Here is a 25288-nt window from a genome sequence, read left to right as displayed (position 1 = left end):
GCTCCTTGAAGTGAAGCAGTTAATGCTTCACTGGGATATAATATTCATATCAGGGACCTGCAGAAATATAACAGTATAGATAACTGGAACCTCAGTCTAGGAAAGGCTGCCTTAGCCTCATTTATTCTCCTGACCTTGGACCATAACATCTTTTAACCACAAACACAAACACAAGGTCTAAAGCTGTCTTGTGTGTATAAAAAGACATATCACACTGAACATAGATGCAACACATCTGCTGGGTAACTTGCATGTCAATCTATGTATATTCATAACCACCTTGCCGAGGCATGAATCCTGGCCAGAAGTAATAGGCTTGTCTACCTTTCAAAAATAAGTCATGCAAGTTCCAGAGAGAACAAAATTGCATTAAAAAGAAATTCTATTCCCACACTTGAAGTTTTGGATGTGGGAGAAAAAGAGGTCCTTCTTGAGAAGAGACAGGAATAAAAAGGAGTTAAAATTTGTGTTATTTGCTGTTTTCTGCTTATTAAGCACCACACACAGAGAGGCCTTTTGACATCCAAAAATAAACCTGCATTCATTTATCAAAAATTCTGACGATTAAAATAATGTAAGCTCAGCAAAAACACTACATCTTTTCCAGAAAGAAGCAACTTGATTGTTTTGCGCTTTCACATGAAAACCTGTCACATGGGTGTGTCTCACTAAGGATAAAATTATGTCTTCAGCAAAATACCTGTAACCTTAAAATCTGCATAGTCCTCTTGGGACGTATATAGTCACTTGCAAAAGAAGAGTCTGGCTGCTTAACTTCCTATCAATTTCAAGGTGAATTAGGAATCAGACTGTGAATTTACACATTCATGCTGTTTTGGACTAGGAGGAAAACATGTAAACTGAGGGTGGATAAAAAACCTATAGCAAACTAAACTACATCATCTGAGTTCTCTTCCTGGTTCAGCATCACTGAAGGCACAAGAGAGAATTTGAAAGTTAAAAAAAAAGTTGTTATTAGATAATAATAATAATACTGCACCAGGAAAAAAAACCCATATGGAAAAAAACCCCATATGGAAAAAACAGTGAAAGAAACAGATCTGATTTCCATTATGTATGTTCATTAGTTATTTGCCTACACTATTCTGTTGTCAGAAATGTACAGAAAAATCTGTCGAAGTTGTGTTATCTGTTAAATCTAATGCATATTAAAATTTTAAAGGGTGCATATCATTTTCAAGTAAGGAACTAGAGCTGCGCTTGACTACAGAAAAAACAACTGACAGTTGTGACACACAGAAATACTTTCCTGGCTGCCACCCTGTTTTCCTGCAGAATACGTTATAGATGGCAGAGTAAACAATTTGTCAACATTAAGGCTCTGCATCACATACTTATGAAACAGCAATTATATAAATAATTTTTAAAGGGTTTTTTTAACTATCTCAACCAATACTTCTCCTCTTGTAGGAACTAAAGATGGAAGTACCAAATTTGTGTAGTGCATTTTTGTTATGGATTAGGAATGGTATTTCCCAGTGTAGTGTTCCCACTGACACGCCCCAAACTATGTGTTACTCGCTCACTCCCTCCTACTCCCTGTGGCAGGTGGAGAGGGGAATTGGAGGCACTAAAGGTAAGCATCATGGGTTGAGATAAGAACAATATACTGGAAACAGCAATGAAATAAGAAAAGGAACAGTAACAGCAACAACATGAATAACAGAGGGGTGAGCAATTCACACAAGAATGTTTACGACCTGGAAACCGGGAATACCTGAACCACTGCCACGCTACCCCAACCCAGAAGGGACCCCTGACCCGGTCCCCAGAAAATGATGTGAGGTGGTATAGAATAACATCTGGATCCTAGCCATGCCCACTGCTGGATACTGCAAAAATTAACCCTGTCCTGGCCAGAACGAGGACAATTTTGATAACCAATAATCGCTACTTTTTCTAAGAACTTGGAATCCAAGTCCTTTAGGCAACTATGGAATCTGGAAATGAACTTTATATCATCATAAGCAAGAAAAAGGTCTTAAGAGAATTTTTCACATCGTAAGGAAGTTTTTCCAAAGGATGCTCTTTTCCCTTAAAATAAGGAACAAAGGTGTCCTTGAAAGCATCAGTCTTATTTGCTGCAGTTAGAATAGCAGTCTTTATGTACCCAAAGGATGGCAGAGAGTCTGCATCCAACACCAGCAGTTATTCATTAGAAGCAGTCAGGGGTTCCCCTTGAGGTCTCCTCCAGCTTCTACATTTTTAAGTTAAAAAACTACTCAAGAAAAAATTTGGACTGATTCGAACCCATTCCAGTTTAGCTTTCATTTAACATGAAAGACAGCTTCAAAAGGCAGAAGCAGTTGATTGGAAGCTCCCCCCTCAGCAGAAACTTATCAGCTCCCTTATCCATCCTGTCAGTCACTTGAGCAAGCCCATCAAGGACCTCAAGTGTCCTGCCAAAAGCCAAGGTCAGAGAAGAAAGTGAAAATGAAATTGTAGATTGCCGCCACAGAGATGAGACATGGTCCAAAGGTGCTCTGCTAGGTTTGCCCCTTGCCCACACTGCACCACTGAGAGCTGTGCCTTTCTAGGTCCCAACTGCATGCAGGTCAGGACACTCCTGGGCCTCTTTCTTCAATCTCTGTCATTCTCTGTCCTTCTGTTTGTCTTCTAACTGTCCTATCATTCTCCTTGGTCCCTTTCTTGCTCAACAGGTTCACTTTCAGTTTTATTTTCCAGTTTGGTTTTCATAGGTTCTTTGTGAGAATGCTTTTATTTTGTGGTTTGTTTTTTTTAAATTGGGTCATTAGCCAGGGAAACCTATGGAAGTGCCAGACAGAAGAGACGAACCATTAACAAGGGGAACACAACATTTTCTTCTGTTGTTACAATACAATCCACAGGGAAAAAGATGTTAATAAGGTTGGCCAAAGACATTAATTTTGAGCCATTAACAAAGTAGATACTTTAAACCAACGTTAGCAAGTTTCTTCATATGTTCCATAGCAGGCTCCCTGAGAAAGTAAGGCATTCTGGACTTGACTTTCTATCTCCTGCAGTCAGTTAAAAGCAGTTGTAGAATTTCTTTTGTCATGAGAAGATAACAATAATCATCATCACAACTATCTAGACTGCAAGATTCAGCAAAAATTTAAAAACCAGACCAAAACCCATATGAGTTACAGTATTTTTTTTTTATTATTAAGAATGCACCCAGCATTTTTAATGACCGAAACTGAGCTTTAGAAGCTAATGTATCTAATGCTGTTTTCACAGTTGATCCTTCTTTCACTTTTGGCAACAAAAGTAAACTTCTACTTTCCTTCAGTGGCAGCAATTTTCTAACTAAATTTAAAGTCCTTGCTCTGACATACACTACTAAAATGAAGGTATTTTTGTCACAGGTTATATTAATTTCATTACTGCTTCTGATAGTAATTTAGTGAAGTAACTGATATCTTTTGAACCTGTACAAATGCACTTTAAATTATGATAAACTCAATCTGGTTTGAAGTTTTTGTAAAGAAGAATTATGTGGTTTTGGGGTTTTTCTTCCCCAGTAAATGAAAAGTGTTAAATCAGTAATAAAAACTTCTTTCTGAAGTCTGCTAAATCTCTGTACCTAAAGAATACTGCCATGTTTCTGCTGCTTTTGTGCATCTCTGACACGTAAGTAAAGGATATGTTGCAAATCGTGGACAGATCAGTTTCAAAACCACATACCTCAACTGCAAGATTCAGGGGGGCAAAGTTCAGCTTGATAAACTCACTAGACATCATCCTAATTTCAAATTGCAAACTAACTCATTTCTCTTCTTCCAATACCTCAGAGGAAGCATTTCACTGCTGCGTTTTTTTTCCTAGAAATATGGCTTTACTCATTTTAGTTTACATTACATCAAAATATTAATTTTTGCTTTAATTGTACTTTATCTGCACAGAGAGGTCACGATGCAATTGAATAAGCAATTTCTCATGTAACAAGCCTAATACTGTGTTAATCCCAATTCACTCCAATTGATTTCCACAGAAGTTGAGCCAGATTCTGCAGGTACAAACATTTACACTTTGAAACAACACTTTAATCCCATTTTCATGTACCTTTTTTGACCAATGACCTAAATAATGTACCTGGGGAAAAAAAAAGGAAGAAAAGAAAAACAACCCAAATTACAACTCACCTCATATGTTTAAAGTGATATAGAACAGATAGCATTGATTACAAATTTACCTTTTTAATGAATGCCACAGAGAATGTATCCCACGATACAATCCCATGATCCATCAGCTCAACAAATGCAGTCAGTGTAAAGGACAACATATCTCCAAAGCTGCAAGAAACAGGAGTCATGACAACATTTACCAGTAATGCAGCAGGACAATGACCGAGGGAATAAAGCAGCAGGAAGCTTTCAGAAAGGCAGGAAGATGAAGCCAATTATGGACTAAGAGGTAGCAGAAGAGCAAGAGAGGCTGTGCTATAGATAGTCTCCAAAACAATTTAGCATGGATAACAAGAATAGTCAACTGGAAGAAAGCAGTTGTAAGAGAAGTAGTAATCCCCAGGAGACTACTGCATGCAATGCTCAAAAAAATCAGTCAGTCCAAATTAAACTTCTCTCTTAATTTCAGATATTTAGATCTAACAGAAGAGAAAAGTGAACTTTTTTTCCTTAGCACTTATGAAGTCTTTCTAATTGAAGGCCACATAGAGGTGTCACATTTTGGTACCTCTGCATCAAGCAAATTGGTGAGAAGTTGGAGCATTGTTTATTCCTTCTCTTACAAGGAAGCAAATGTATTTTTAAAAATGCACCAGAAGAGATAATATGTCTCGAGCAGTAACTTTCTTTCTTTAAATCTGAAGATGCATCTCTTTTTCCTTCTACGAGCAACCAAATTGCAAAGCGTGCAGCTCAAATTGTTTAGGTTTTGCAGGCCACTACCCTGCATTTTACACCTGTAAATTTGAAATTCAACACATCTTTGTATGAACACAAGTAAATTCAAAACGGGCTTAAACTCATCATGGCTAATGTGACTAGATGCACAGGATTTTTTCATGTTAAACCCCAGCTTGTAATGATTAGCTTCATTTCTATACATAGGGCACCAAACAGTCAGCTGTCACAATGATTTCAGCGAAGCTCTTCCATGAGGTAACTACTCAACACAAACAGCAGCGTGGAGATCCTGAAAGGGAGCAGTGAATTACCTTTCAGGGCATGTCAAACTGCCTGCAAGGTTCTCTGCCAGTAAGCTATTAACAGGTAAAATCATACAATCAAACAGTGTGAATAGTCCCAGTGATTTTAATACAACAGCTTACACCTAATAAAAAGGTAGAATAAAAAAAAAACCCTCTTCTCTCAGATTGGAACTGCAAAGCTCAGTATATTGAAAACTTGAGTCCAATAGTACAGCCATAGTTAATCAATGTAATTGGTGTTCCTTAATTTGTGGTTTATCCTACTGTCTGGCATGAACCCAACACAAATAAGTGAACATCCACTCAGATGGAAGACTTTTACAGCAGTACAGAAGAACAAGGCAGAAAAATCAGCTTCAGTGTAGCAAGTCTAGTAGCTGGATTGGGTTTACTCTGCCATTTAGGGACTTCTGACGGCGAGATGCCGCCTTGCATCTCAAATGGCCTCTTCATTTAAGGAAGGACACCTTGCCCCAACTCCTGAGATTCCCTCCATCAAAAAAATCCTTGCCATTCTTGACACTTTGTGAGTAAAACCCAAAAAACACCATAACACCTTTCCCTTCAGTAAATATGGGTATGCACAGTGGCTTTGATTACTTATGACAAAATGAAAAACCTACACCTAAAAATAAACAAGAAAAATTGTGCCTCTAAAAAACCTACTGTAATTCTGCAAGGAATACTTTCTTCAGCAAATACATGATCTGGATGTTCTGGGGTTTGTTTTGGGGGACAGAGGATGACTTTTTGCCTTTTTGTTGTAGTTGGTTTGTTTGGGGTTTTTTTAATATTGCAAATCATTGAAGAACAACATTAGATTGAAAATGTCATCATTAGCATTCCAAGGATTTCATATTAAGGAATATGAATAAGGAATAACCAAGGATTTAATATTAAGATGACAATAAGGCTCTGAAGGAAATTCCTGTCACGTTGCCCAATTCATTCCTTTTGAATAACACCATGATTTATGAACCCACAAATAAAAGAGCAAGCCTAGGAAAGGCTTCCTTCTAAAAGCTGGCACCAAATCCTAATGCATCTTCATGACAGAATACTTCTACAAATACAAGGAATACTAATACTATAGGTATTAATATTATAATTAATTTAAAAAAAGAGTTTCAAATAGTTTTTTAATTAAAAAGGTAGGCCATATAGGTTGAACCATAGATAAAAATCTCTCCCAGCATTAAACTAAGCACATAATCTGGCAGAGATAGATTTTCTCATCTGTTGTTTTAAAATTTAGTCAATTAACCTGTATTTAGTATATGAATACTCTTCTGTAAATGAATTCTACATGAAAACTAATCCCCCTCAACAAAAGGTGTAGTTTAGAGGGCTTACTTAAACTACATTAAACTTGTGCATGGATATTCATCTTCAGAACAGCAGTGGCTGGAATGTAAAGGAATTAAACTAACCTGGATTCACCAGTCTCATTAAGTCTTCTCATCAAAACTATTGATCAATCCTACCTGATTAATACTGATTCATCCATGCTCCTCCACAGCTTTGGGGGGAAAACTGGCTTAATGGAGCTGCCAATATTGGTTTTAAAGTGTAAACCTGGTTTTAGTAGGTCTGACAGTGATATGACCATTTGGGATCCAGAAGGTGAAAGTACTTTTCAACTTAAAAATGATCAGACACCTCATCAGATGTCACTCCAGTGACTCTGTTTCAAATAATTAGTGAGTGAAGAGGTTCAACACTGGGACTAATCAAGCAGCAAGAAATACTTCAGGTCTATTATTATGCAGCACCACACATACATACTATGTCCTTCTAAAATATATGGCTATACACATGCACCTGCCCACACACGTATACACCAACTGGCACTGCAAAAGTCAAAAGCCAGGCTTGAGGCGTAGGCATTAGGAGTAGCGCAGCTAAAGATGAAAGCAATCTCCAGGGTAACTAGGGCAAGATAAGGATTAAAGCATCTGCAGGGGGAGGGGAAGGGTGTTGATTCATTGTGAAGTGGTTAAACACAAGCAGATAGGCAGAAATAGACTTTCAAGTAATTAGTTTCAAAGCGCGCGCACACAGACGCACTCATGCTATTAAGAGCAGCAGACAGAATAGAGGCTAGAAATTTCAAGGGAATCAAAGCTGGTTCATAAAATTAGCAATCTTAAAAAAAACGTGGTAGGAGCTGTTTGGCTCAAGGTCTCTGTAAGTGTTTTGATCATACAAGAAGTCCAAAATATAATGGGACCTCTTCATAAAATCGTTTTAGACTAATCCATAACACAAGGCACAACAGTTCTATAACTATCAAACCCTCGCTGCTCTGGCAAAATGACTTAATACTTTGAGGATAATTCCTGATGAAGGTGCTTTTTAATGCAGCAAGAGGAGAAAAATGATCAGAAAAATGCACTGTGTAGTTGCAATTTCGTATCTCATTAACACTGACATCTTAATAACCTTTGCTCTCAGGCAAGCTACTTCTACAAGCCCTCCTGAATGCTGTGATGACTCTGGCTCCTGGATGCCTTACATTGGGACAACTGATGAAGTTTGACTATTTTTTGCTGACTCTCCTCTTCCAACCCCCATTGTGAGAGCTGGTCATGAAGCATCTCCTCACTCACAGCAGGTGTTGGCAAAAGCCTGTTAAACAGCAGAAAGCTGAGGTTTGCAATGCTATCAGCTGTCCCAGCATGAGCCATTCCAGTGGATGGCCATGTTCTAATACAGCCTGTGGCTCCTCTGTAGCTCTCTGACAAACCTGACTGAAGATTAAGGCAACAGCTGCATTCTACATCTCTAGGCTTTAGAGAAATATCAGGTCAAACACGTTAATTTACATTCCTAAGAATTCTCTTTATTTTTACCTTATGAAACTGTGAAGAAAAAAAAAACAAACAACAAACCATTCCACATATTTCGATACTAGTTTTCTTTACTGAAAATAAAAATGACAGGAATGTGCATGTGACCCTGATTACCACACCTGTCTCTCACATGCTTCCTAGTATCATTTCTACATGCTAAACCATCTTTTTATCCTGTGTGCTTATTTTGAAAGATGCCTAGAGCAACTTGGATTACTTTTCAAAATAAATTAATGGCAGTTTAGCACCCTAATCCCCCAGATGTTTTTAAAAAAGAAATTGAAAAGATCTCAATCTGTGGTTTGCACACATATCAAAATGAACATTTTATCACTGTTATGGAGGGAAAAATACTTGGCTGCTCAAATGATTATGTAAATCAAGATAATTAGTCAGGCTCAGGCAACAAACAAAGGAGTACAAGCTTTTACCAAGCTAGATGGAGTATCTCATGTTTTATATGAAAAGAGCCTTTGCGTAGTAGAATCTGGAAATTGATCATTGCTTGCCTGTTGCAACCAGTGTACAGCCACCAGCCCACTCGGACTAGAAGCCAAAGAATGTACATCTTTACACAAACCACTTTTCATAGGCAACACAGAACCAAAGCTGAGCTCTAATTTGCAAGGAAAAGCAGCAAAGAAACAATTTAATTGCGCAGGAGGTAACAGAGGAGTAGTAGCCTACTACTAAATGCAGGAGTGGTTAACTAAGTCCCTTATCTGGGCTCACAGCCTTATACTGGGCAGCTGAAAGGCCTGACATCACTGAGGTCAACATCAAAGAGTAAGAACAGCTTTCTAAATTGGAGCTGTCAAGGATAAATGGCCATGAATAAATTTAAACAGGGGAACAGAATATACCTAATCATCAGAGGACAAGAGCTCTGGAAAAGCCACAGGGGCAAGAATGTAAGTCTAAAATGAAGACTGACGATATAGCAGGATGCTTTTCCAGCACGGTGTGAATTTTATATTGCTATGGCTCCTCTTCACTGCTTCAACACCACCTTGTTTCTTCAAGAAACCTTTCCAAGGGTAAAGCTAAGCCACCATCAAATCAAAGTAGGAGCAATTCACACCTATTTGGTACTTAGTACAGATTAAAACGATGGAACAATCTGTGTAGTAGCTGCCCCTATTTTACTAGATGATTACAGAAAATGCACTTAACTGCTACACAGCAATTGACACGGATTTTTTTCTTTTTCATCCTGCTAGCTAAGCACTACTGAAATATTTCTTTGTGGTACAGTTTCACTGCGTTCATTAAAAGGGGTCAGCCTTACTGATTTCAAATCCCTTGCATTTCAAGAACATGAAATAGCTTTGTAACCCTAGTATCAGGGTTTCACTGTTTGAAAATTAATTCTCAATAAAGAAAAACAAGGTGTACATTTTAAACATGACTGTAAATTTTGAATAAATCCAGGCGTAGATACTCTTACTATGGAGTATGACTAAATCCACTTAAAGGTACTTTAAGCATGGGAAACTAGCCCAGAGGAACTATTACACACTGAAGATGTGATTAGAATTACCTTTTTTTCCTTATTCCCTATCTTTTAAATTCCTGGTTTTGTTCATTTCATGGTAATTTCTTCAAATGAACTACTTTTCTTAAAAGCCCAGGAATCACTACACAGGAAAAACATAATTCTCCAATCAGCTTGGTTTGACTAAGTTTAGCATTGTAATTCATAGAGCTGTTTTACGGGATTTTTTTTGTAATCCATCCATCAGCCAAAACAGGATAAATAAAATCCCAAAACAAAATGGAAACCCCTAAAACTGAAAATACAGAGAAACTCATGTTTTAGAAGAACCCCTTCAGTGCAGAATGCAATTAAACAGGGCCTCTCTATGAAATTGAGGTTTTAATTAAGCCAAGCCAGTGTGTGCAAGCTGCCAGAGATAAAACAAAATATTGTCACTTTATTATGTCATCCTGTACATCCAAAGTAACTTGGTTTTTGTTAATTAACATTTGGCTCCTTTAAGTATCTTTAATCAAGAAGACAGGAAGTGGATGCTGGAAAGTGTTATAGTTTAGTTCATTATATCAATCTCTATGGGGTTTTTTATAGTTCTCATCTCACTAGATCTTCTCATGGGTGAAAAATAGTCAGGATGTTCAATAACTACACTCATAGAGCACTAGTGTAAACACTATACCTTCAAAACATACATATGAGCAAGCCAGTTTCCAGAACTATTGGTTTCACATCCTCAAAAATGGCTCTGGTATCTTTTTCAGTGCAAATCCCAAATTCAATAATTTGTGTTATTTAATTGTATCATCTCATATACTACTGCTGGAAATCAGAACATTAAACTGAAGTTTCTACTGGCAGGATTTAACTTCCAAAATTAGAATAAACTTTAGTCACAGAAACATTCTTTGCTACTGTATTCATTGATGCAATAGATCTATACTGACCAATCAGGATCCTCTTAATAAGGATCTTAATTAGGATCAAGTGGGTAAAACCTTGTTCTCACAAGTAAACAAAGCTAAACTGTACCAAAAAAAAAATTAATTCAGGTCATCAGTCAGATCAGGTCCTAAAACCAGGGTGCAATGCAACTGTCAGTATTTCAGTACTGTCCTGAGGACAAACTTAATGCATAGAAGCCTACACTGGGATAAAATCTGGAAACAGAGAGATGCTGTAGGACTATAACTATTCTTCCACAAAAACTATTCTCACAGCAGTGAGGAAAAAAACGCCATCTAAAAAGGACAGGAAATACTTTGTCTCAGCAGAAGTGATCATAGAATCACAGAATTATTATGGTCAGAAGGGACTTCTGGAGATCATCCAGTCCAACGCACCTGCCAAGACAGGGTCACCTGGAGCAGGTTACTCAGGCACACATCCAGGTGGGTTTGGAATGTCTCCAGAGAGGGGGACTCCATACTCTCCCTAGGCAGCCTGATCCGGTGCTCTGCTGCCTTCAATGTAAAGAAGTTCTTCCTCCTGTTGAGGTGGATCTTCTTGTGTTTTAGCTTACAGCCACTCCTCCTTGTACTGTTGCTGGGAAGCACGGGAAAGAGTCTGGCACCATCATCTTGGCACCCACCTTTGAGATATTTATCTGCATTAATGAGATCCCCTCTCAGTCTTCTCCAGACTAAACAGGCCCAGCTCCCGCAGTCTTTCCTCTTAAGAGAGATGCTCTGGACCCCTAATTATCTTCATGGCCTTCCACTGGCCTGTCCCAGGAGTTCCATGCCCCTCTGGTACTGAGGAGGCCAGAACTGGACACAGCACTCCAGATGTGGCTTCACTAGAGAGGAGTAGAGGGGGAGGATCACCTCCCTCGACCTGCTGGCCTCAGTCTTCTCAGGATACCATTGGCCCTCCTGGCCACAAGGACACTGCCAGGTCATGGTCAAGTTGTCATCCACCAGGACCTCCAGATCCTTCTCTGCAGAGCTGCTCTCTACTAGGTCAGTCCCCAACCTGTACTGGTACTTGGGGTTATTTCTCCTCAGGAATAACCAGCAGGACCACACACTTCCCTTTTTTGAACCTCATTAGGTTTCTCTCTGCCCAATTGTCTAGCCTTTCACAGTCCTGCTGAATGGCAGCACAGCCTTCAGGTAATGCTGCCAAGTTGATGCTGCCAAGAATTCCGTAAGCCTTATGCCACTTTAACAATTTTCCTCATAATCTAAACTTTTCTATTATGAAACAAGTTTCTTTGTATTAGGTTAAGAACATGAACTTAGCAGAAGGGTTTGTATTTCCTGCCAAATCTATTCTTACTGTATAATTTATTTATTAAGCAATGATTTAAAAAGAAATGTTTCAGAACCTGGTTTACAGTAGATTTGTGAAAGTATGATTTAGCACGGGTTTGGAGGGGGAGCTGCATTTCCTGCATGGTAAATCACATCAAGCTCTCAGAATGGCAGACATATGCTTAATTGATTAGTCTTTTGCTTCCTTGGGTTTTAGCTATACTTGACATATCAAATTTGCAAGCCAATCAAGATATTAGAACATCTCTTGGGATTCAAATTTATCAAAGCCTGTGCTTGACTCGGAGCAAATGGAAGTATTCTGCTCAAAATCATCAGGGAAATAAGCAGGCTTTTGAACTTCCTGATATGAGGCCTTTTACTATATTACAGTTTTCCTTTATGCAGCTATCTGCAACAACTAGCATTACCAGGGACCAGCAAATGACAGGAATTCAAACTGGGACAGTGACTCTTACCTTTCATCTCACTAACACTGACCATTATCAACCAACTATCAACCACACAAGCCAGTGAAATTCAAGAGGGGAACTGGGAAAGGTGGGGAAATTATTTGTTTGCTGAAATTAAAAAAGAAAACAAAACAAAAGGCTTACTTCAGAAATAGTAAAAGCCCCCGCTGAAGTAACAGAAATGAAGCACTCATTCCACAGGCAAAGCAAAAAAAGGCTTCATCAGAAAATTTTAACAGGCATCAAAGAGCAGAAAACAGAGAAGATTGAAGAGTTGCTGATGAATATGCACAGTTGTATTTACATATAAAGATTAGCACAAGGGCCTGAACTCAGTCATGCAAAAGAAGAGGTAGTACACAAGGGGATGATCTAATCAAGTTCTTACCAGGGCTTCATTATCTTCTGCAATTTCTGATATCGTCTGCAAAATTAAAACTTGCATGTGAGGAAAAACACTTGAAAACATCTGTACTCTATTTACTGCATACACCCCCCCCCATACTTGAGTCATAAAATGCACATACAGGCATACAATAAGAGGCAGTAAATGGCTAACAATTTGCTGTGAACAGAAACAGAAACAGTTCAGTAACTGGTAAAGAACCCTCCAAATGAATTTCAAATATTTGTTCAGAATTCTTGTGTTAACTACTGTTAGGAAAAAAGCATATCTAGACATTCTAATTTAGTAAGGCATTTGTGTAAAAAGCTTTTTGGTACAAAACAATAAAGGTTTACACATTAAGCATCTTCTGTCCTCTTTCAATGCCATGTAGCCCATTGCCTGGAGAACTCTCTTATTTACTTGCAGTCTCCATCACTAATACTGATGTCAGAGTCATCCGCATTGTTGAAAGTTGTGTAGCTAGGATCGTAAATGGTAAAAATAGCACCAAATATAGATACCTTCTTTTTAAAACACCACTTAAACATATAAAAAATAAGGAAGCTAGAAAGAAATTTTTAAAAATTCCATCTCTTATTTTGATGCCTTAGGTTTTAACTTTTATATTTTTCAAATCCTGTACTGCCTAGTGCATAACTGCGAAGTTTCTTGTAGCCTGTTAATTTCTGCTCTCTCATGCTAGGTAGACATAAGAAAGCCTCTCCAGGCCTGCTCTCCAAGGACACCCAGATTGTCCTAGGCCCAAAATGTGTAAACTAACATCTTAAGAAGGGGGGTAAACTTGGGGAAATTACATCATTAACTGAAGCTTTAATTGGAGAATTAACCCTGATATACAAATGAACCAAACCTATAAAAGTGTGAAGAACTCATGACCCAGGGTCCATCTTGGGTGTAGCCTTTTTGACTGCCCAGGGTGTACCTTGAAGGTCCTTCAAATAAATACCTACCTTTATTCCCTTATTCTTGTCTAGTCTCTGTCTTTAGGCGACCACCCCAGGCATCAACTTAATTAGACAAGTGACAAGATTTTCTCCTTGGATTTCATGGCCTTGGTTCTTTTATGCTACATCATCTATCTATGTAGCCAGTAATAATGAATAAACAAAAAGCATCCTGATGATCAGACAGCCTTAAAAAGCAGGGGAAAATACCCTCAACATGCTTTTATGAGCAGTAAAATTCAAAATATTTTCCGTAGTGGGAGATCCAAGCTTCAGCAGAATGTCACTCCTGTGCTTCTGCAAAGTCAGTGCTTCCATGCTGTGACAGATTCAGCTAAACCACCAAGAACAATCACCACCACAAATGGGTTTTTTCATCTCCCAAATGTGCATGGATCCTTGCAACTTTCTGCAGCATGTCAGCCAAACTCCAGAGCACTCTTCCCAGGCCAGTTTTTAAAACAGCTGCTTTCTTCCAGGTGCTGACTTTGGCTAAGCAGCAAACAAACTTGAAATTAGGGTAGTGTTTTTCTGATAGAGAAACAAGTGTGGTGTTTGCAAACTGGTAGCACTTCAAAGGACAAACTCTGTTTTGCCAGAGATTTTTCACAACAGGCTCTAATCAGCAGCATTTTCTCCATGACTGAGACAGGGATTAAAGAACAAACATCTGAGTACTAAAACAAAACATTTAGGCAGGAACTGTCTTAGCATTTGCAGAACTCTTATCCATCCTGAGTTAATCAGCAATCAGTTAACTTGAGGTCAGATAGTGCGCAAAGTAAAAGAAAATACGGATTTAGAATAATGTGCAGAAATAATTGAATTATATAAGACTTTTCTGGTGAAGCATTACAAAGACAGAAAAATTTGACTTCAGAGGAAAGATAGCCGTTGTATTAAATTGAACAATTTCTACTGATTTTTGTTGCTTTGGTGTGACTAGAGCAGCAAGCAATCCAGGACATCAAATGTTGCAGCAACAAATGATTATAGATTGACTTTTACCACTGAAGATGTGGATGGAGGCTGTTCTCTAAAGCAATACATGCTATTTTCATCCATCATCGAGCCAAAACATAATAGAGAAGGACCTGGCATGAGCAGGAGTTCCTCTCATATTCACCCACAGACCACGCAGAAGTCACCAAGGAGGAGCCAAGCTGGTTCTTCCAGCAAGTCAGCCTGGAAAGGAACTAAGTACAGTCTGCCACCTCCATCAGCTTTCGTCTTTCTATATAAATAACTGTTGTTTCTTCCAGAGGGCTGACTGTGGTAGCAACCAAAGAGCTCTGTAGAGCCCTTCTTGGTTGAGTTACCAAGGTATGGTCAAAAATGCTGAAAGCCTTACTGATCTAGACACTGTAATTAGTTCAATACTTATATTTATCTCTTTTTTTTTTTTTTTTTTTTTAAGAAACCATCCCTCAATTGCACTTGCACAGATGGGAACAAAACCACTGCAAAAAACCAAATATTATAAGGGCAAATTAAACAGCAATTGTGAAAGGTTGAGATTCTATAGTGGCAAAAGTCAAAACCAGCAATTTTTACACAGGCAGAAATCTCAAAACAAATGCCAACGTAATGAAAAATAGCATGAATGACAAGTTACCAGGTTAGACATTTTGCTACCATAGTATGTTCCCTGTTTGGCCTCAAAGGAACTTTGTGATACACTTCCAAATGAATCCAAAGGAGCAGCAGTAGTTCCCTTTCTCAAGCACACAGACTTACTACTTGCTCAAACACTGCAGGTTACATCTCGAGCAGCTTCCAACAGAGACCAGCTTAGCAGGGACCTGACTGAATCAACTCCTATATATTCATGTGCCAAAATTGCTGTACAAAGACTAAAGATACCCCAAATCTTTAGTCCAAATTTTTACTCCCAGCTGGAGTAACCCACAGTGCACAGTAAGGGTTTGTCTGAACTGGGGGAAAAAACTAGAATGTCCCATTGTGGAAGCCAGCACGGAGCCACTGTAGCTAATGATACCAAGAGCTAAATCAGTCACACCACTTCAGCACAACAAATGTTTCTGAGCCTGCACTGTTTGGACACAAGCAGAATTGTATAAAATACCACTGAGGATAAAAGCTTTTCATGCAGTATGACCCCAGAGAGGACCACTGTTAGCAAAGGTGCAAGATGTTCACAAAAACTTCCTCCTCTACAGAAACACTGACGGGATGGCGGATGAATGACCTGCTAACCACGTTAAAGCACCATTTGGATATTGCTTTTCAGGCAAACACAAGGATAACCTACATTCTAGATAACAGGCAGTGTTTAGGAATATGACAAGAAATATACAAGAGTACATATTTCTGGCTTCTGTCTGTAACAGGTGTGGCTATCAGAAGCATATGAAATCTGGGAAACACTTTGACCTGAAATAATTTACAAAATTACTATTATTACTATTAAGTTACACAGCAGCCCTCAGACTCCTCACAGCCACCACAATATCCCACAGTTACCACAGTCCAAAAGATAAAAACATGCTGGAAAGTTGCAGAAGTGGAGATTTTAAGCTCTTCCCCTTATTTCTGTTGGTTTCTCAAATACTACAATTTTTTCTGGAGCTAACAAAAAATAAAAAATTCAGTTTGCCCACCTTCGTACTCTGGAGAATATTTGGAAATACAAATCCACTGCTGGAGTTACTCTTTTTATAACATTTTACAAAAGGGGTTGCCAAACAAAACCCAGTAAAACTGTCTCCTCTCTTCATCCCTGTTCCAGTAAACGGGGTGTTGATGTCACCATTTAAAAAGAGTCATTTAAATGTTAATATTCTCAAACATAGGCAAAGCAAGAAAACCAAGCCTGGAGAAATAGCATTTAGGATGGGGGGACCAGCAACTCTCCCTCTCTTCCCTCCAAAGATGTGATCTTTGACAGTTCTACCTTCAGATGACCTTGAGATTGGCTCAGTTGGTTAAAGCATGGTGTTAATAACACCAAGGTTGTGGTGTTGATCCTTGTAGGGGCCATGCACTCAAGAGTTGGACTCAATGATCCTTCTGGGTCCCTTCCAAGTGAGATGATTCTGTGATTTTATCTAAAGCCTACAGTGTGTGCTTTGCATATGTAAAGAATATAAGAAAAATTGTACTTGTGTGTGCTGAGAGGGAGGGTGTAATCCAAGCCTGAAGACTGATGGGGAAACAAACCCAAAATAGAGCAAGCAGGAGAAAAGTAAACCAACAAAAAAAATCCTACTCCACCTTCTTTTTTTTATGGAAAATGCACTGAAAGATGGGGCTGCAGCCCTTTCTCATTCTCCTGCCATTACCACCTCCACAGTAGTATAGTAGGATTACCTGATTTTATATACTCCTTTGGATTTCTGCCTCATAGACAACAGTCACCCTCTCCCGACATTACAGAAGCACGAAGAAATGAAGATTGTGTAAAACGCCTGTTGGACAAGAATTTATTTTGGCAGCAATGTCAGATTAAGTAATCTGTGCTTCCAGGTGAAGCTTCACAGGAATAGTTGAGCCTGTTTAAAACCCTGTGCTGTCAAAAATACAAATTAATTTCCTCCCTCCATTGTCTGGCTGAGTTTCTGACAGTTTAGCAAATTGAATTGCATCACTGAGGAATCAAATAAATATTGGAGTTGAACAAGAGAGGGAGTAGGTAGTACACAGCCAGTAGCCAGGAAGGGTGGAAAAGGACTACTTTACATAGTGGCAAAAACCTACTAGCTTAGTATTGTTCATATCTTCTGACAATTCGTTTTCCATTTAATGAATTGTGCTTGCACAACTGTGAGCTCAATCAGGAAACTAAACTGGGTTAAGGAATAGTGTATTAAAAGTAGCTTCTACTGTCACTTTCCATAACCTACACCAGTTTTCCAGTCCAGCTTGGTAGAAACAGTACTGGTATAACTCTCCAGATGAAGCAGGACAGGAACAAGTTACTGTGAGCAAGGGCAGCTTAAATGTTTTGACAGCACTGCTGAAATACTCATCAGACTGGGATGGAAAAAACCACCAGCAGGTATTTGAGCAACTGTCCCAAAAAGTGTGCTAAAGTCGGAATAACTCCAAACCAATCTGTCTTCAGTTTTCCACTGGGCTGGTATACAGTATTATCTCTGTAAGACAAGCCAAGAGCTAGAATTTCACTGAACAATGCAATTTGTCCTTAAAGCATGCACAATTGATCTCTCAGAGACTTCCAGCTGTACAGCAGCCAACTCTGCAACTGCATGTGCTCAATGAAACGTCCTCTTAGTCAAGACACAAAACCCATACAAATATACATTTATTTAGAAGCTTACATTAACTTGCTCTAGCTGCATATTTATTATTTCCAATAGGAAGATGGCAAAATTTAACAACTATCACAATTAAAAGCAACAGTTTTTTCTCCAATCTGCACACTAAGCAATTACAACTCCCTTATAATTAAAACCAGGCTATCTGCAAACTTGTCTTAGGAGCATCAACTAGCATGTTCCTGTGCCATGGCTGTACCACAATAAAGCTGCTCAGCACAGCCTCATCGATGAAGCAGATGTCTGGAGAACAATATACTCAACAGCAGCAGAAACAATTCTGTTCTGGTTACTGTCAAGACAGCTAGGCTTAGCGAAGTCTCTGTTTTTTCTTTTGGCAGAAACTGTGTGTTATTTCAGCCAAATGGCAAGTCAGAGAGATCAGGATAATGCCAATTAAAAAAATGCTGAAAATTCTGCATAGGCCTTCCTCCTTTTCCTCCTAGTCATGATATCATCCTTATTATTATTACTAGAAATAACAAAAATAACTATAGATTCCTTTTATCAACTCTTTGGTCTTTCAATATTTACAGCTTGTGAATTACATTTTCCTTTTCTTGCTTTGTAAGGCATTATGAGGAATTTTTTTTCTTCTAAGGAAGGCTTAGAGTCTGTCCCAGTCACAGAACTCTTCCGACATACTACCAAAAAAACCCCACAACTTTAGCAGTCTTCTGCTACATCAGAAAGACTTTCTGTACATCCATGATTTTCTGAAACACAAGTTCTAGGCTCCACTATGGAATACTACTCCGAATAAGAGCACCCTGTTATCACAGACTGGGTAGCAAGGAGACATGATTCTTTCTTCCATCTTGGTTCCTGACATATTTTTTATCAGTCATTATGATATCTAGGACTCAGCAGCATTGCTCACTTGCTGCTCATTTTAGGGCGTTGCACCCTGATGGGGGAGAGGAAGCAGCACACCCTCACACTTCCCCTTTAGACAGTCTGTACATCCAAGCAGATGGACTGCACAGTCAGCTCCTCTTAACTAAGCACGGACTGGCTTCTGAAAAAAAGGTTTAGCATTAGGAGTACTATGGAAATAATTTTCCGAAAAGTCTCAGAAAAGAAAAATAGCTGCCTGCACACACCCACCCCACACTTTGATGATACAAATGCACTGTCTGAGAAATGATTGGACATCATGGATAATTATAGAATGGAATTGGCACTTACTTCTTCATGACCTAACTTTTCGTGCAGTCTTTTCTATAATTTATAGGTCACCCAAACCAAAAGGAACATAAAACTATCTTTTTTTTTTTTCTTTTTGAGTTAATAAGACTCGTAGCAATGCTGTGGAAGCAAGAATGAGCCTGAAGGAAAAACAAGATAAGCCATCTCAATCAACAAGATCAAGATACATGTGGACAATTTCTGAGACATTGCATCTCTGCTGATATAAATATATTTATATTGACAAGATGCACTCTCAGCTTCACTAGGGCCCCATGCACCCTACAATCTGCCTACCACCACCCCCTGTGGCTTTGTGCTTGCCCACAGTTCTCTATTCTCTAAAACGTTCTAATTTTCTTCAATATTCAGGAATATAACATATGGAAAACTAACTAGAAACCACTGTTATTTCTTGTCAACTTTTATATTACTACTTCTTTTCATCACCTGCAAAAGGAAACAAGTAACTAGAAATCCAGGGATTTACATTCTCTTACTCCGGTCGCTGTAGCTTAATAGTCATCAGCTTCACTGAAATAATGACTAAGTAGTGCAATAAACAAAGCCAACTGTAAATAAAACATAGGTAATTTCCTCAGTGAAAGTTATATTAAAAGATGGAGTCTTGTTTTCCAGAGGCTACCCAGTAAAACTTAATTACACACTCAAATTATAACATAAGACCTGCCTCTAACATGAAATCCATATGCAAAGAAAACTTCAGAGCAACTTTGCACAGAGCACGATGGTGCTTCTAATGAGCAGTGCCTGGCCCTTTGGGGAAAATAGAGAATAAAGCTTGAATTAACAAAATTCATCGATTTCTAGCGCAGCTGCAGCACACTGTGAACAGAGGCGCCACTCAGCCTGGACTTACAGATGTAGGGCTGTTCCCAGCTGCATTAACCCATGGGCAGCTGGCACAGCACACAGAGCAGATCCCTGCAGAACCCCAGCAGCCACTCCATAGGGTATGTCCCATTCCCGCTCTCCCAGAATCTTGGTGCCAGTCCCCAGGGTGCAATACAAGAGCTGGGAGAGCCATCACCCTCGCACTGTTTCACAGCATGACTGCTCTCAGGTTGTGGCTCAGTGACACACCTAAGCCAATGTAATGGTTTGCTGCCTTTTCTGTATCCACTCATGACACTTCCTCTCTTGTTTCTTCAAGTCCATAACTGAGCAGAAAATGAATTTTAGAGAGTTAGTTTTCTAACAGAATCATGTACTTTGCAATAAGTTAACAGACTGGATTGGCTTTGTGAAGCACTCAGACACTGGAACCACCTCCTGGAACCAGCTCCTGGAAAAAAGCAGGACTGGGCTGAAGAATGGGGGTTAATACACAAGAAATGGGAGGAGAGGACAGGGAGCTGGACCATCTCAGCAGCACCAAGACATTAGGTTTGTCTCAGCTGTATGGGTGACTCACAGCCCCATTCAAACAAGGCTGGCTCTACAGGAGTAGCCCCAAGGTGGCTAAGATAACTCCATAGTGAAGATACACCTTAAATGCATCCTTATAAAACACATTGTCTTCTAAAACTGGGCTATGAAAGAAGTTTCTGCCTCACCCAGAAATTTCTGGCTCCTCATTCCTCCTCTAATACCTGCCCCCTGCCCTTTATAATGCTACTATAATTGTAGGTGTAGGTTCACCTATGCACACTGAAATGACCATGGGCAGGTACAGGTGCAGGGCAATGGAAAGAGAAGAGCATTTTGTTCTGAAGCATTTTGGCGACCCAGTCAGCTGCACAGCGCACAAGACCACCTTGCTGAGGACACTGAGCCCAGGCTGGGAACAATGGTGAAGAGGCCTTCAATTTGATTTATCTGTTCAGTGAGCAGCTTGTGTGGGACCTCTTACTAAGAGTAGTGCAGAGAGTCCAAGCAAAAGCAGGAACAGAGAACAGAAGAGGAAAACTGACTTAATCCAGCTGCCTTTCTTTGACAGCCTAGGACACTAAATGAAAAAAAAAAGTTTCTTTTCTTTCTTTTGAGGAAGTAGTCTGTTGGCTTAGTGTGCTGACACAGCAGTGAGTGACAGACCCTGATGTCAGGGGACAGATTCAGTACCTTGAAGTGAGATGAGAAAGGAAAGCAGCAGCACCATGGCAGGCTTAGGCTGCTGTGCCTGTGTATGTTTGCTCCTTTCATTAAATCCCAAATTCTGTTAAATATGCACTCATCGGCCAGTGATGCACAGTATAAAAGTGGAAGGGAACGTACAATGTAGCACAGATGTCCTTGCTTTACAACTCTCTTTGCAAAACCAGACCTGGAAAAACCTGACCTGCTGACACCCTCAGGAGCTGCAGAATGTCTAGGCTGCTGAACATGAAAGACTGCAGTGAGTACTAAGAGCTCATCAGCACGTGAAGCTGCTGGAAACTCTTACAGTCTGAGACTTTGTCCAGTGCCCAAACTCGAGAGTGTTTCTCCCCACAGACAGAAACACTGATAAATACATTAGACAGGTAGATCAATCAATGCATATTTGATGACACATTACATCAGCAAAAAAGAAAAAATTTAAATCCCTCAAAATGCAGGCCACTTACAAAATAAAATAAAATTAAATAAAAAAAGTAGTAAACTCAGCTCATATGTCCAGTTTACAAGCCTGCTGTGTGGTTTGAAAACTTATACCTTCGGTCAGGACTTATTACAGGGTATAATTTGCTAGGCAGTTCTTTCAACAGTAGTGTTGCCTTTAGTAGTTTCCCTCCCAAATAGTTATTTTTAATCCAGACCAGTCTGCTACAGCTTGGCTCATCCCACAGCTACAAAACAGCAGTACAAACACATCTGAAGGCTGAGGAGGGCACTTGCTTTAGTCTTAGTGCAGCTAGAAGAAAATATGATAAAAAATGTGAATGTTCCTTATCTGTTTCAATAGAAAATAAAATGCTTTAGTTTAAATACCTTCTGCAGTGGAGCAAGTTAAACCATTTAACCTAAATAATGCCATGACAAAATAAACCACAAGGGCAGCGACTGCTAATTTTCCTGTGTTCCGACCTTCACAGGCATATGTGAGCCCATCCATTCAGAATACTTTTCATTAGTGCAGCCACTGCATACATGTGTTTACATCAATTTAAATTTGTCTTTGCTCTTAAACTTAATTTGGTCCATAAACAACAAATATCACATGACTATAAGACAAGTTCCCAAATTTGGTACCTAGAAGCATTTTTTTTTTAAAGTGGCATAACATGTCATGTGTACGACAGACCACACCATTGCAAAAAATAAAGACTATAACCCCAACACGCTGAATATGAAACCACGAGCATTTGGAAATCTAGTATATAGCTGTAGTTAGTCAATAAGGCTCCAGAGTCCCATAAACCATTAACCACATAATGGGCAGGGATCAGGGAGAGCTTTCTTCTACACTGCCCAGTCTATGGACTACTGGATTCTAGAAAGTAGTTAATTTTTCTGTGGAAAATCCACAGTGTATCTTGTACAAGACCCTCAGAGACCATTTGTGTTCCAGTTCAAAGACCACTTACTACTTCTGCTTTACCTCCTAACACTATTTACTTCCTTGAATCCACGGGAACTCAAGGACATTCTGAGGGGATTTGAACTGATTTCAGTTTTCTTTCTCTCAGGAGATGGTGTGGGTATTGCTTTCTTCCTCTGTAGTAGAGGTTGACACTGACCGCAAATCTCTTACTTGAAATCAAATGCTTACTGTTAGAGCATAATTTAATAGTGCAACAATCCAGTTGACACTTTTCTGCTGCACCCTCCACATTAAGCCAATGGACACTTTCTCAGGACTATGGTCCTGAATTTCACCAATGGTGAAATTTGTTAAGGTGTTCTGGTAAAGAGTAGGTGTATTTTTAGAGGTCAGCTTTCAATTTCATGACAAAAAAGCCCACTGGTATTAGAAAAAAAATCCTATTTGGAGTCAAAACAATAAAAAATGGAAATAAAGTAAAGCATTTTTTACATGTGGGTTTTACCCCACATGTTCTCAGTAATGTGAAATTTAAAACATAGTTTTTAGGTGACATCACTTAAATATCAGACTTCAAATATACCAGCACTGGCTTATTGAAATTCCAATGAATAGAGAAGAAACTAGGACCCCAGTCTACCAAAACTTTATGGCAAAGGGGGTACTTGTGACTTCCTACTTTGCTCATCCCCAGTCCTGACCAGCCCATTGTTAGGGAAAATTATAAAATCAGTATCTCATTGATAATTAATACACTATCCTAGCAGCTCAGAACACTTGAGATATTTAATTTCTCAACTCAGAAAGAGAGCATGAAATCACCCCACACAGAAGGAACACCAGAGTTTAAACAAAATACTTACTCTGTGCCACTTTCAACCATTTGCGTTAGGAGGGAAATGCCATCCAGGTTTATAAATTCTTGGGCAAACGTAACATCCCGTGAGTAGTTGGCTAAGTCCTTCAGTGCTTCTAACTTTGCATCCATACTAGAAGACTGGATCCTCTCATGGAGCTGTTGTGCATTTTGAGCCTAAGAGAGAAACAAAACAGACAAAACAAAACCAACAAAACAGCTTTCATTAAAACAAAAACCATGAATAAAATGTCAGTGTAAGCCAGAATAATGGCCATGTTTAATATTAATGATATTTAACACTTCTAAGCTCAGAAAAGATTAAGTAGCTCAAATACAAATTACTTTTGTAAAAGTATATTACTCATATATTACTCCATTACTACCTATAATTATCTGGACTCTTGCAGAATCATTAGCTGAGCAATGGATAGATGTCCTATTGTCTCAGGAAAAACGTAAGCATTACAACAGACAGCCTTTGGCTTGAACAGCTTATGCATCACATCAATAAAAGCAGAACTGAAAATAAAACAAACTGCATCAGACAATCTCAGTAAAATAATAGTGGCACTTCTTTTCCTGTCAACTCTTACTCAGGTTACACACTTCTCATCACCTTCAGCAACAAAGACCACATACTGCCCTAACCATGTTCCATCAATAGAGACCAACTTCAGATCTTCTGCTCCTTCCTCCCCCTCTTCTTTTGTTCACAGTCAGTGCAAACACTCACATACCCTCCTAACAAGGAGTGTAGGAATAATTACTTCCCACATAATACTATGATATTATCTGTCATACATCTTTTTGCATGTTCAATATCCTTGTGTTATACTATTCTGCCCATTAATGTTTCAAATAGAGGATGAGATAGTGAAATTCAAAATAGACACTGATGATAAAAAGCTAAAGAAATACTTAAATAATGCATATTAAATTGCTTCTCTCTTTAGCCATACAAATACTTTAAAATACATCTCACGTTTTCAATTTGATGCTTTCACTTACCTGAACAGAATACCCAAAAGCTTCAGTTAATAGCTAGCTGATACTTTTTTTAGAAAAATAATCCTCCTCCTTACATATAGAGATATTTGCAAAATTCTGTTTCCTAAAATTCATTTCTTACCTACACCCAAGGAAAGGTGAATGAGAGGCTATGTGTCATTAGGAAAACAAATGTAAATTCTGCTGAGTTATTTTCTCTGAGATGATGCTTATTCTTTCTCAGCTGGAGAAGACATAGAGAAGAAAAGGCTGTGCTGGCAGACAATTCCTTTTCTGTTCAAGTAATGAATGTACTCTTCACAGAGATGGTCATCTCTGAAGATCAAGATTCTGAGAAAGCAGTCACTTTTAGTGCAAGTGAACATTTAAACAAGGAGCCCAGAAAATAACCAGCACTGTGTTGTTACAGATACAGCTGCCTAGCTACATCACTTTGATTGCTTCAAAAACATGAATAAATTAAGTGTCCCAATGTCCTCCAATATCAGCAAGGTTTATTACTTCTTGTTTTTAGAAAGAAGAATGAATGCATAGTCTCCAGTCAGTATTTGGCCAGAACACACGTGGTAAGGAGCATGGATGGGGGAGAAATGCCTTCTAGTTAGTCCGACTGTGGTTAACATCTTCAGTTGAGACAGAATTGAAAAGAAATGAAAAATCTTTAGTCCTGAGTTTTTTATGCCATAAGTATAGGGTGATGCAGCCATAGCAGTTACATTACCTATAAAAGGCAGAATCCAAAATCCAAAAGGTCTTTCTGCCACTAAGTTACCTACTCTATTAATGGATTTGAGTTGTAATGGGGAAACAATGGCTTATACAGTCTCTCTGGAATGGCAAGGTCTATCCA

General features: G+C 38.9%; 1 protein-coding gene across 4 annotated transcripts in view; it reads right to left on the bottom strand.

The window, feature by feature from the left end:
• ELMO1 (engulfment and cell motility 1) overlaps positions 1-25288 on the bottom strand; it is a 305196-nt gene that overhangs the window by 194859 nt on the left and 85049 nt on the right. For all 4 annotated transcript variants that reach the window (XM_039548679.1, XM_039548678.1, XM_039548680.1 and 1 more), the window contains 3 exons: positions 23435-23604; positions 12637-12672; positions 4199-4298 (listed from right to left, as the gene is read on the bottom strand). In XM_039548679.1, coding sequence (XP_039404613.1) covers positions 4199-4298; positions 12637-12672; positions 23435-23604 — 306 coding nt within the window. The remainder of the gene's footprint in view (positions 1-4198; positions 4299-12636; positions 12673-23434; positions 23605-25288) is intronic.

The sequence above is a fragment of the Corvus cornix genome, chromosome 2 (genome assembly GCF_000738735.6).
Source record: "Corvus cornix cornix isolate S_Up_H32 chromosome 2, ASM73873v5, whole genome shotgun sequence".
Taxonomy (NCBI): Eukaryota; Metazoa; Chordata; class Aves; order Passeriformes; family Corvidae; genus Corvus; species Corvus cornix.
This window is presented reverse-complemented; position numbering and strand designations above follow the sequence as displayed.